The 14434-nt window shown below is 38.7% G+C and overlaps 1 protein-coding gene across 2 annotated transcripts in view; it reads left to right on the top strand.

The window, feature by feature from the left end:
* LOC122817559 (complement C1q subcomponent subunit C-like) overlaps positions 1–14434 on the top strand; it is a 48134-nt gene that overhangs the window by 6054 nt on the left and 27646 nt on the right. For both annotated transcript variants that reach the window (XM_044090595.1, XM_044090594.1), the window contains exon 2: positions 7688–7863. In XM_044090595.1, the coding sequence (XP_043946530.1) occupies positions 7695–7863 (169 nt within the window). In that variant the 5' untranslated portion in view covers positions 7688–7694. The remainder of the gene's footprint in view (positions 1–7687; positions 7864–14434) is intronic.

The following is a 14434-nucleotide window of genomic DNA, read 5'->3' on the forward strand; positions in this document are numbered from 1 at the left end:
GTGGGGGGCTGTGACCCCCTACACCCCCAGTAATTATATGTACCAACTCCGAGGTCACACTAAATTGGGAAAGGGCAGGTTCTGTTAAAGCTAAGTTACCACTAAGCTATAGTAGATCACAATCCCTTTATGGTGGCCAACAATGGCCATTCGATGACTTTATTTTTGATGACATCCCTGTTTGTTAAACGTACTCTTCATTGACTAACGTTCGATTTGATATTTTTTCAATAACTGAACATAGACCCTTGTAAGATAATAAATTATTGTGTTGTATTATGACATTATGGTTTGTTTTAGCTTTATAATGGTTTAATGTTATTGATGGGTCATGGCCATACCTCTTAACTGTCCAGAATTTCACAGAATGTCATGATTTTTGCTCATATTTTTGATGTGTTCTTCATACAACATGTGATTTACTGGCAAATCAATGAGGAACTAAGTCACTAAATAATGACAGACATTTCAGTTACAGACTTCATATCCTTTAAATATGCAAGTTAATGCAATACCAGTAATTTGAAATTTATAAGAGCAATATCTAAACTCTGTTCCCGATTTTGAATTTTGATCCCCATTTAATTTTGTCTTTTTCCAGAGTTCTTGTACAAAGAAGTTGAGAGCTTTGGTCATGTCAGACTTCAAGATACCTGAAAGGGGAAATTGTCAAGATCAGTATTTCATAATGGGTGCTGGAGGATTAATTTGTTCATGCTCACATTCATGTCTATGTACATGTCTGAAAGTCACAGAAGGGAGATCTATAGTTCTGAAAGAGTTTTATTTAAGTTAATTAAAAATAGTTGACGGTAAACTAGTTTCAAAGTTTCTTAAATCTTATTGCAATGCATTTTGATTGGAACAAGTTGTTTTCCTTATTCATAGGTTCATAGATAGAATTAGGCATGCAGTTTGGGAGGGCTAGCCCAAATTCCCAACAGCCCCAAAACCCTTTTTTGTTATCTCATGATCACAAAGTATGTAAACAAAGGTGGAAAGATTCAGACTTGCTCCCCTTGGCACAGGAAGCAGTCCTCTGTGCTAACTGACAGCTGGCAAGAAGAAACATATAACACAAGGAAGGGATTTTAGGTGAAGGTTGCCAAAGTAAAGAATGCCATAAAGATCACTGTAGAGTACAAATAGCTTTATCCTATTACTAAGCCCTGGGAGCATCAGATGTCAGAAATGCAGTGTCACATAGGGTGCTGCAGCTGTATTGCACTTTTACGGCTCGTGTGATAAGCTGATTGTAAATCATAACTAAGTTGAGAAAGTCTGGAAAAGAGTAGGAGATGGAAAACCATATCAAAAACTCTTGATAAAAAGGAGCATGCCACGTGTCCAGCTCTGTGGCATACAGGAGAAAAATCCTGACTATGACACAGATGACCCAGGATTAAATAGCTTCTCAGGTGTCTGTAGGACATGGCTGGGAATGGATGGGCATGAGTTACTGCTGCTAGCTCATCTATCCTGAATGGAAGAAGGAAGATTGTCTTGTGGGTGACATCTAGTGGGAACACTGGATAATATACCCATGGGGCATGGGCCTAGTGAGTATGCTCTGCCGGTGTGCAGAAGGCTTGTCCACAAAGATCTCCATGCAGAGACATGATACTTACAGTGGTAGTATGCAGCAGAGCTCAGAGAGCTGCTGTTGAGTAATGGGGTTTGCCATTAAGTAAGCTGTGCTGCCCCCTACCCCATGACTCTCACTGCTGTGGGAATATATTGGCTGATTGAGCTTCCCCAACAAGATATTAATGAGTCAGAGAGCTCTCAACTGATCCTGGAACTCACCCCACAAGGAACAAATGAGATCAGTGGGTGTAGGGAGAGGAGCCATTTGGCTAAGTCTTATGGGCATGAAAAAAAAGTATGCCACAGTCAATAAGTCCTTGTCCATGTCTAACAATACTGCATCATTGGCAAGTACAAGGCAGTAAGGTAAGGAAATCCATTCTGTCAGGGGGAATACAGTGCCTATAAGTGCTGACACAATCTAGAACTCATTCTATACTAATTTGTCCTGTGCTTTGGCTAAAGAGTTTCAAATTGTTATAAAATGGAAGTCAGATGTGATAGACAATTTGTTCATTCTAGGTAGGTGTACTAACAATGCACTTTTCTAGGTGCTAGGGTAGCTAATAAGGAATTAACAGTGTAGCCTGGTGCTGTAATAAAACAACTTAGATTTACAATTATTATTATGGTCTGAAAGCTAAAACTCTGCAATACATTGGTCTCAACAGATTAGAACTATAAATGTTTAGTTTTTGGAAAAGCAATATACAATTATGTCCATTTACATAATAGGATTTCCAGCTTCCCCTATAGTATGAAACATCATATAGGGTTTTCCTTCATTTCTATGAGCTCCTGACCATGTTATTGTAAACCTGGAGACTAAATAATGAAGCAGTCTTATGTGAAAAGTAAAGCTTAATATAATAAGTTGAGAAGAAAAGAGGAAACAGTCTAATTTTTTTAATAATTTATTTACTTCTTTACCTAATAACACTACTCATACATTAGTTTGCTTTAACCTGACATTCAAATGTGAGAGGAAAATAGGGCAGCATATATATATGTCAAAGCAAATATATTTTTCTTCTGTAAAATAATAGCATCACAGGATCCATAGGAGTTTACTAGGCTAATGGTCCTAGGGCCCTTACAAGCCTAGCTAAGTTAATACCTGAAACTTAAAGTGTCTGATAAGAGCAGATTCTGAACTCACTACCTATTTCTCCTTTCCAGTAGGGATGTAGGTGGTACCCATGGGATGAATGTACTTTTTCCCATCCCATTGCCCAGATTCCACTTAAGTAGGGTCAATGAGGGGCTTAGTTTGACATAAATAGGAAGCTTGTTCCAGAGAAGAGATAGCCTCTGCGATACAAGTCTATCCCTCCAACAAGTTCTTTTTATGTCACATACCAGGTTAATGTCCTTAGAGTGAGCAACACAATTGCAGTTATACTTGCAGACATGCAGCATTTCCAGTAATTCAGGGTCAGAAATTGCTTTATATGCAGGGCACAGGTCACCTGTGAGCAGTCTGTATGAAATAGAATAAATTCACAGAGATGAGATTTCAATCTGTCAACATAAGACATGTGCTGAAGGCCCTGGACTTTTTTGTGAAGAATCTCTGCAGTCTCTCCATTTGCTGCAGGTGTCTAGAGAGGTACATACCAAAAGAGGTGTTATATTCTATTATTGATCTGATGAGGGAGACATACAGGGGGACTATGACCTCCCCTTTTCTGGCGGTAATACCCTTGTATATGAAGTAGGCAATATAGAATGTCCTTCTTACTACTGTGGAGACATGGTGGTCAAAACTCAGGTTGCTGTCAACCTGTGTGCCCAGATCCCTCACTACAGATTGTGTGCTCATGGTGTTGTTATTGACGTGATAATCTGCAGGGACATCACCCTTACCAAAGGGGATGATGATGCATTTTTTTTCATTGAATTCAAGTCCATGACTTTGACACCAGTCATTAGTCATTGTAAGTCCCTCTTGTAGGATTCTGACATCGTCATGGGACTCAGTGATTGATCCCTGTTTGCAATAATTGGCAAACTTTGTCAACCACAGGTCCTTTCTTTTAGCCTTAACTTCGGAGAAGTAGATATCGAAAAATAGGGACCCCAAAATCAAACCCTGTGGAACATCTCTGGTTACTGGTCTGCTGGAGGAGGTAGACTCAGCTATTTTGACTGTATGAGTTCTATTAGTGAACCAGTTTGCAACCCACCTAACAATATATGGGTTGATGTTCAACTGGGTGAGCTTATCAATGATGCCTGTGTGTTGGATTGTATCAAAAGCCTTGGCAAGGTCTAGGCAGGCTGTATGGACAGTTTTACCCTCTTCAAGGTCCTTGGTGACTGTCAAAAAGAAATTGACCAGGTTCAGCAGGCAAGATCTCCCTTTACAAATCCAAATTGGGTGGGGTCAAGTGTTTGAAGATTACCTATGTCTTTATTTATAATGTCCATGATGATTCACTTCATAACCTTACAGTTAAGGCTGGTTAGGCTAATGGGGCTATAGTTCCCAGGGTTAGTGGATGCACCTCCCTTATGTAAAGGAATGACGGTAGCTGTTCTCCATTCTACAAGGACATATCCCATGCTTAAACTGTAGTTGAAGACAGTACTCAGTGGTGTTGCTAACTCCTGCTTCAATCTATTTAGGATGCAGACAGGGATGCTATCAGGTTTCTTGGGAACTTTATTTTTAGCCTTTGATTGGGCACTTAAGACTTGACCTTTGGAGATACTAGGTGGGGGACAGGTGGTAGGAATGCTTTGGAGTATGTTAGGTGGAGATAAGGGGGTAAAGTTATCACTGAACCTATCACCAAAAGGTTTGCTATATCCTTGGGTTAAGTCTAGGTGGTACCATTAGCTACAAGTTCTCCTCAAATTTGATCTTTTCCCTTGAGATTCCGGATATAGTTGAAGAATACTTGATGATTATCATTTTTTGGGAAGCTAGTTTGGATTCATAGTTGGCTTTGGAGGACTTTACAAGATGCCTTATTTGCTTATTTAGTTTGAGGATGGAGTGCTTCCAGTTTTGGAGCCATTCCTTCTTACCCTTAGAAAGTAATTTCTTCCTCCTATTATAAAGACTATTTATTGCTGATGCCCACCAGGCCAGTTTGTTCATCCTAGAGGAATGTGCTTTGGTCCTATTTGGTACTGCATAATTAATACACTTAGTAAGATGTTCATATAAGGCTTTTGTATATATCCCAGCATAGGTGTCCTTTCCTCAGTGGGAAGAAGGGCTATGAAATTAATTAATCCTTCATGCAAAAGGTCATAACTGGTCTTAGAAATATTTTTTAGTCTGGTATTGGCTTGAGGGGGATCGGGTGTTATTGTGACCTCTAATTGTATTGACTTATGGTTGGACCTCACCAGAGAGGACCGCACACTCAGGGTGAAGCAATTATATCCCATGTTAGGGAGTACCAAATCTTTTATGTTTGACCCCTTTGTAGGGATATCAGCCAATTGTTCCAGGGTGTTGGAGTTGATAAAGTCCAAGAACCTCTGGGTAAGTGTTTTGGTACATGTATAGTTCGCCCAGGCAATGGTTGGGTCATTGAAGTAACCTAAGACCAGGGTATTGGGTTGTATTTTGATGGATTCAAGTAGGTCCAAGTAGGCTACGTGGGTGTCATGGCTCATGGAGGTAGTCCTATAGCTGGCAATGACTTGGAAGATTATTTTGTCAACAGTCAATTGCACCTGGAGTAGTTCAGGAGAATCATTCTGTTTACCCAATCTACAGGGGTACTTATCTTTGATGAGAAGAGATACTCTACCTCTTTTTGTTTTCATGCTTTCAGATTGAGGTCTGAATGTTTGGAAGGAATTATAACCCAGTATGGCAGGAGTGCTGTCTGCAGTATTAAACAAGGTCTCTGTGACTGCACAGATGTCAGTATCCTCCAGGCAGAGGACTACTTCCAATGCATGCAGCTTCAGATTTAAACTCTTAGCATTTAGCAGCATAACCCTGAATTTGTTTTTGGATGGTAATTTTATGTTGGAAAATGTGTTGCTGTGACATTGTCTAAAAAAGGCACTATGGGGGTGGCAAGAGCCCTAGTCAATAATCAAAAGCCCAGGGGTGACAGATGAAGGCCATCTCTGGCAAAGCATTGACGTCTGTCTATCATATCATCCCAGGCTGACAACTACTGGATCCTCTTGGAATGACTCCAGAAGCTTAGGCTTAGCCAATTGTTGAAGTCAATAATTTTTTTGTATGTATTGTGGCATCATTCTAGGTGAAGGTAAAATGCTGCTCAATGCTAGGGACATACCCACCTGAGACACATATTCTGAGAGCTCAGTCATGTCTGTCTTCATATAGGCCAGTGTGGTACATCTCAAGTCATTCAGGCCAACACAGACTATGACAGAGTCAGAACTGTACTTGTTGATGAGTGACTTGAGTGCATGTGATATTCTAGATCCTAGCACATGATAGACAACTGACCATGACTTTTTCCTTATCCAACCTGGTAAGAGGGACAGCTGTGTGTCTCACAACAGATTCTCCTATAACTAAGATGTTAGGTTTTGCATTTTTCCTTAGGGGCTTGTTGGGTGAGACATTGGTGTGAGTGCTATTATGTGTATGTTGACTTGCACTGGATGTGTTTTGTAAGGGGTTTTCCCATCTCTGATGTTTTGGTAGGCTTTTAGAGAGGACCTCCACATATGTGGGTTTATGTGTTGTAGGTATGGTAAGTGTAGGAAGTATGATATGTGTACTGACAACCTTCTCAATGTCAGAGATACTGACTGGTATGCAAGCGAGCCTGGCTTATAGTTTTTTAATATAGGTGCATCTCTCACAAACTGTATTTGTATGAGCTAGCAGGAGAGGGTTATCAGTGTACATGAGGCAATTACTGCATTGCCTCAGGATGCCCATGTCTACCAGGTTGGCTGGGGAAACTGAAGGAAATTGTCCATCCACAATGCTAGTGATATTAGATAGCTCAGATCTAGGTGAGCTAGTAGGACAGTGGAGTAGAAAGTAGGAGAAGTAGGCAAAAACTAGGATTTGGTGGTTAGAGCTAGTGCTGGTACCTCAGTGGCCTCTCAGTGTGGAAAACTTGACCGCGAAGCACAATCGCAAGAACCACTGAAGAGTACCAGCAGAGAACTAAGGGAAAATTTTCAACCAAGAAGTTTTGTGTCTATACCTGCTAATGGTGCCCACTACTCTGCAGAAGTGTGCAATATTGTGCAATGTGCAAACCTGTGCAAACCCACAGAAATGCGAGCCTTTTATTTCAAACAAGAACAAAATAACTCCAACCAATTAACCAATCGTAAAGCTCAAAAATGAGCCCTGTAAAAGTAATCTCCAATCAGATTAGTCCACTGTATTACTTCTGCCATGAGGGAACGGGGGGCGGGGGGGGGGTCACTCCAAATGAAAGAATTCCTGTTATTAGGACTCACTCCTTGCAGTCAGAAATAGATTTAGCAGGTCTAAAACTAGTCTATGCTACACTACTCAGAAGTGCACAAAACAATACAAAAAGCAGTCAATCAATTAGTTAAGTAATATAATAACTTAATTTAAATGCAGTCTTTGCTATAGTACTCAGAAGTGCAAAATATCACAGTGGAAAGCAGCTGATAATAAGGTATGCAGTAGGTAAATTGTATGCATTCCAAAAGTGCAGAAAACAGTTAAATATTGACTTAGCCTTTTGAAAAACCACACAGTTGCTTCAGATCTTTCTACAGAAAGCACCAAACTCTTTAGGGGCTTTAAAGAGACAATTATTACTAGTTAGGAATTAATGTCTTTATTGAAAAAAAAATCACACTTCACTCTGTTTTCTTTCCTTAAGCATTTTGTGATGTTTAGTTTATGTGGTCTCTAGTTCAGACCCAATTTTCAAGCACTAGCCTTTTGCATAGTATTGTTATATGTAACTCTGTTGTCAGTAAACATTTGATTTTGCACATTTGCTAACTTTTGAAGACTGAAATCAAGCAGCAAAAACAGTACTTAAAATGAGGCTGATGAGAATTTTCATAATCATGTCTGCAAATATTTTAAAAAAATGTTCTGAATGAGTTATTTGAAGCAGTCAACTAATTTTCTTATTTCCTTTTTGGTCAGATTGAAAATGATGAATCGTCTGAGGCTGGTAGCTTTAGTACTTCTATTTGGTCTGGTGTCTGTTGTAATAAGTCAAACATGCAACTCTTATGCTGGAATTCCTGGTCTTCCAGGGATGCCAGGACTACCAGGGAAAGATGGCAGAGATGGTCAGAAAGGGGCCAAAGGAGAGAAAGGTATGTATTTGCTAATAACATGTGGTTTGAAAATATTTATTTGTAGAACTGTATGTATATTATAAAACTTCATGTTTTTCAAAACAAATAAAATGCATAGTTTCAGTTTCAGGCAGTTATTAAGAATAAAATGATAACATGTATAAATGTATACATGTTATGTGTACATATAACACTTGTCAAAACCACTTCATGTTGAGTGCAGCAGTCAACAAAAGGAGCAAACTTGTATGTTGCCTTTCCTTCTGAGATGTGCATGTGGTTGTAGTATGTGAGAGTATATGCTAATGATAAAACTTTCAGCATTGGAGAAGTTTAGGTGAGAGTAAGTGCCATGGAAGTGGATAGATTTGATGCTCTGTGTGCATATGTATTGGTATGCGTGAAGTGTGTGCACATCTTATTTAATGGTACTGTAAGAGATAGAGTTTTAGTAAGGTAATGTGTAGGATTGGAGTTGTGGTCAGGGGTAGGGTTAAGGTTAGCACACATGAGTAAGGTGGTGCAGGAGGGAGAAAATCATGTGTTCTTACCCTGCCCTTACCCCTTACGCTAACCCTACACATTACAGTACTAAAGAATCTTTCTCTGATACTACTACTATGCAGATAAAGCAAAAATGTCTTCAAGTTAGTAGTAGTGGGGTTTTTTTTGCCCAATCTAAAAATGAGTCTGCATGCTTTTCTTCTGCAGTCAGTGTAGTTTCAGTTAAATATTTTCTTTTGTTTAATTGTGCTGTCACATATAATACTTCAACATACACTAGAATGATTCATTTAGGCTCTATTGTTACATTACAATTAAGAGTGCAAAACAACAAATGCCAATAAATCCTTTCTAAAAATGTTGTAACTTGTTGCATTGTTATTCTTTACTATATCTGCACCATTCCTTCTATTACTCATGTTACATTAAAATGTAATAAATAAAACAATAGTCATAGAACTGTGTTCCTTGAAAAGTGTTGTTAACAAGTTTGCACAGTGAGTGTGCATGCATTATTTGATAGTCACATTAAGCTGTCTACTCTGTGATTGTGAATTTGTGCTTAGATGGAACATCACCTGTAGCACAACAAAGACTAATGAAAATTGTACACTGAATCCTACAATTTCTTCCATTATATCTAATGCATTTTTCCATCTAATACATGCTTCCAAAAGGATGTTATTACTTACTTGCATCAAAATAAGTGTGAAGAAAAATCTACAGTTAGAGAGAATGCTGTCTACATGCCTGTGGCATTCATATTCTCCATGAAATGGGCTTAGCCATTTCTTATTTCTCAGTGAAAGTATCTAATGTGAAAAAGTTTCCTACGGTCATTTACCATGCAGATAGGCTCCATAAGGGAAAGACAATCCCTGGAGATCATGAAGAATCCATAATGATGTGGTGCTCTTTAATGGCATGAAGGGTAATGCAGCAGTGTGCTACTATCTGGTGAATATTAATTTTGTTCTGCTAGTACAGCAGTATTTTTATGTACCCCAAACACTTTGGGGTCTGATCCCTAGCACATATCTTCATACATAATTCATATCTATACATAGTATGAAATCCCCTGCCAGCCCTTCATGTATAGTCGATGGGAATGGATAGTAATATAATACCTCCATTTACCTTTGAACTGCAATCCCTGGCACATATAGTAATATAGTATCCCAAAATGCTACTTGCAGTTTATATCTTGGGCTACATGTAATAATATAATAAATCTACACTCCCTTATGGTGTAGACCCAAGCACGCATAATTCAAAATCTTCCAGCCTTCATCCCTACTCAGCAATGCAGCCCCACACATATCAAAATCATTCCAAACACAGAACACAAACATTTTTCATACTCATTCCAAACACAGAACACAAACATATCCCAGACTCATTCCAAACACAAAACACAAACACATCTGAAACTCATTCCAAACAGAATACAAGCACATCCCAAGCTCATTCCAAACACAGAACACAAACACATCTCAGACTCATTTAAAACACAGAACACAAACACATCTCAAACTCATTCCAAACACAGAACACAAACACATCTCAGACTCATTCCAAACACAGAACACAAAATATCTCAAACTCATTCCAAACACAGAACACAAACACATCTCAAACCCATTCCAAACACAGAACACAAACTCATCTCAAACCCATTACAAATACAGAACACAAACACATCTCAAACTCATCCAAACACAGAACACAAACACTTCTCAGACTCATTCCAAACACAGAACACAAACATACTTTAGACTCATTCCAAACACAGAACACAAACACATCTCAAACTCATTCCAAACATTGAACACAGACATCTCAAACCCATTCCAAACACAGAACACAAACACATCTTAAACTCATTCCAAACATTGAACACAAAGACATCTCAAACCCATTCCAAACACAGAATACAAGCACATCTCAAACTCATCCAAACACAGAATGCAAACACTTCTCAGCCTCATTCCAAACACAGAACACAAACACACCTCAAACTCATTCCAAACACATGACGCACACACACCTCAAACTCATTCCAAACACATGACGCACACACATCTCATACTCATTCCAAACACAGAACACAAACACACTTTAGACTCATTCCAAACACAGAACACAAACACATCTCAAACTCATTCCAAACATAAAACACAAAGACATCTCAAACCCATTCCAAACACAGAACACAAACACATCTCATACTCATTCCAAACACAGAACACAAACACACTTTAGACTCATTCCAAATACAGAACACAAACACGTCAAATTCATTCCAAACACAGAACACAAGCACACCTCAAACCCATTCCAAACATGACACAACTTATCTCAGACTCATTCTAAACACAGAACACAAACACATCTCAAACTCATTCCAAACACAGAACACAAACACATCTCAAACCCATTCCATACACAAAACACAAACTAATCTCAAACCCATTCCAAACACACAACACAAACACATTTCAAACTCATTCCATACACAGACCACAAACAACACAAACCTATTCCAAACACAGAACACAAGCACATCTCAAACCCATTTCAAATACTGCACCTCTTACTAGAATGGATTAGCAAGCTGTTCAATGCATAAGCACATGCAAAAGAATAATTCATGAAAATGTTAGTATTTTCATTCACATTTATTTATTTATTCATTCATAATTTTCTTATTATTCAGTTAATCCAGGATTAATTCATCTTTTGTATCATAACTTGGTGTGGCTCATGTTATTGACAGTATTTCACATTAGTACTAATGACTTTTATAAACACCACACATTTCCCTTAGCTGTATGTATATTTTTTGTGAAATTCTAAAAAGTATTCCCTTTTTCCATGTTTGTGTGGCCTTTATTTTTAAGTTAATGTAGCTATGTGGGAATAAGCTGTATTAAGTAACATTGTTGGCTCAGTATAATAAACTGGAATAAAGTGAGTTATGATTAATAACATTATTCCCATTAATCATGGGTTTTAGAGCAGCTGAAGAAAGAAACTTGTCTTGGATGGGGGTTCCACATAAATGTACGACACATGCACACACATGCACAATTTCTGCTATGGGGAAGGAAAGCAGACCAGCTGAAAAAGGCAGAAGTGCAATATTGATGCTGTGTATTCTAACACTTCCACAAATTAAAGTTAAATTCTGACAAAAAAATACAGGAAATGATGTAACTTGTTACATTTGTAAGCATTTTGAAATGGGGACATGTATCCCCACATCTTTCCGTCTTATAGCATAATTCCAAGGATTCTCACCCTTGGAATAGGGATTCCACAGTCTGAAAAAATAAGTTTAACTAGGTCATCAGATATCAAATTGGCAGCCTCCACAAAGTAGAGGAGCAAAAAAAAAAAAAAAAACAGTTCACAAAGCTGCTTGCTACTTGCTATTAATGTAAAAAGCAGTTTGATAAATTAAATTGCCACACTGGGTGATTCAACACTTCTGCCACAGCCATAAATGTAGTATCGATATTCATTATGAAGCACTGTCCCACCATCATCACCTGCTGATGATGCCCCCTGCCAGCTTGTGCCAGCAACAGAATAAGCATATATCCACATTATGCACATTAAATCCTCACTGATTCAAGAATGGTAATTACAATCTTCAAACATTCAGAGGGTGCCCCAGAAACAACCAGCGATACATGTAGACTCTACAGAGAAGATACCCCTACCAAGAATTAAACTGAAGAACCAAACTCTCTGATACAGCAAAACTAATTCTGTTCCACTGTACTTCCCCAGTACTTTCATATGATTTTTGTAATGATGTTGTAGCATACAGGTGAATGCTGAATAAACCAACATTGCACAAACAGATTTATGTACTTTGTAAAGAGGACAGGATGGGGTGGATGACAGCTATCCTGACACATTATCTGCCACAAGGCTGTCATTCTCACCATAATTCCTCACCTTCTTCTGCTTACATTTGTAGTTTAAGTCTTAAAAAGCACTTAGAACAGGTTCATAGGTCAGCTGTAATATCTGACATGCATTTCATCCTGTGCTACTATCACTACCCTAGTGTAGCTGAATCATGCCGATTATCAGCCAATGGATAGTTTGCATATCCAATTACAGTTGATATCTGTGTAGTTTAAGATGCCTTTAGCAAGAAGCAGGATATTGTGGACTCCATGAACAATATTCTTCCAATTACAACTGACCAAACGTGTTGTATGTAGAACAATATACTCTGCAGCACACAACATGTGTTTATGATACCTTATCCATTGTTTTCACATTTTCAGTTACATATGAGTCCTTCTGATTTAACTGTACTCACAGAAGGCAGTATACATTTTCTTCATATTGCCATTGAGTGCTCTGCAAATTATGATCACTTGAAGCCCAAAATAATTTCCTCTTTTCCAGTAGTAATTATTGCATTATTGCATTAGATCACGTCCTGTTCTAATCTTAATAATCTGTATGCATCAATATTTGTGTTACAGGAAAGGATATCTCATAGTCCCCTAGCAGCTATCTGGAAAAGCTGTAGAAGGTCCATCTGCCACCTTCTTTGTAGTATTCTTTGCATTTCATGATTTTCATTCAAAGTATACTGCAAAACTGGGTAAATCAGTTTAAGTTCCGTGTGCTCAAAGAAATAATTTTCACCTCTTCATGTGCATATACTTCACATGCAGTTATACTAATGCTTTATACTTCCATGTTATGCAGCGGGCAAGCCGCTGGAAATTTCATTTCTACTGTGCTCAGCAAATGTAAGTAGAAGAAATTGAGGAATTATGGTGAGAATGACAGCCATGTGGCAAATAATATGTTATGACATTTTTAATACAGTTATAAGCTGCGGTGGTGCAGCGGTAGCATTGCTGCCTCACAGCAAGAGGTGCTCCCATTCGATTCTCGGCTAGAGCGCATTCTGTGTAGAGTCTGCATGTCCTCCCCGTGGTCGAGTAGCATTCAAAAGACATGCGTGAATGGGCATGCCTTCGGTGAAGGTTGGGCATTGGGCTGTCACCTCAGCACCATAAAATCTACTGCCAATCAGCAGGCCGGAGTTCCGCTGTGGCGACCCCTAACCTGGAAAAGCTGTAAGAAGAAGAACAACGACATTTTTAATACAGTTAGTAACCACTAAAAGTATAATTCAGTTTGTGTAAATTATTTTAAATAACTGTTGCTTCTAACTTAATTATAGTTTTATGTTGGCTCTAATGGCATTTGTTTGTTATTCCTATGATTTTATTTTCATTACACATAAGAGAAGTTCATTGGCAAAGACATATGTCTGTTGCAAATTCACTGCAGGTATAAAGAAGCAGGCAGCACCATACCCACAGCTTCACTAACCATTTGCAGGGTAAAATGGAAGTAATGTGTGATGTGCATGGTGTACATTCCATGCTTATGCAACTACAACAAGTAAAAGTGTGCTACAGCATGGAACAAATCCTTCATGCTATTACAGCCATATTTCTGCTTCAATATGGGTTTTAGCCAATGTTCCTTAGTACTGTGAAAGAGGTACTCACCCATACATACCACCATCATTGGACACCATATTTTCATGTCCACTGACATGCCACTGAACAGATTATCTATCTAGGTAAATGTATGGTTTCCCATCAGTTCATAGGTTCATAGTAGGCTATCTGCCCTAGAGCATTTAAAAGCCTAGCCAGAATGTGTTTGGCTTTCACCACCCATTTTAAATGTATTTTGCTATGCCCTTTTTCGAGGTTAGTATACTGTGCCTCTGTCTAACAGTGACACAGAAGTGATACCCGGGGTAAACCTACGATCTCCCATCCACTCATCAAGATTCCTCTTGAAGAGAGTCAATGAGGGACTCTGCCTAACCTGGACTGGGATTTTATTCCAGAGTGAAGGGAGCCTCTGGGTTATGAATCTGTCCCTCCAGCATGTCCTATTTATTTCAGTGCTGAGGTTCAAGTCTCTCGAGCACGTAGCTCAATGGGATTTGGATTTTCTGAGGTGCAGCATGTCCATTAATTCCGGGTTGGACATGGCTTTATACATCAGGCACAGATCACCTCTGAAC

Source organism: Protopterus annectens, chromosome 13.part0, assembly GCF_019279795.1.
Source record: "Protopterus annectens isolate FY-2018-M chromosome 13.part0, PAN1.0, whole genome shotgun sequence".
Taxonomy (NCBI): Eukaryota; Metazoa; Chordata; order Ceratodontiformes; family Protopteridae; genus Protopterus; species Protopterus annectens.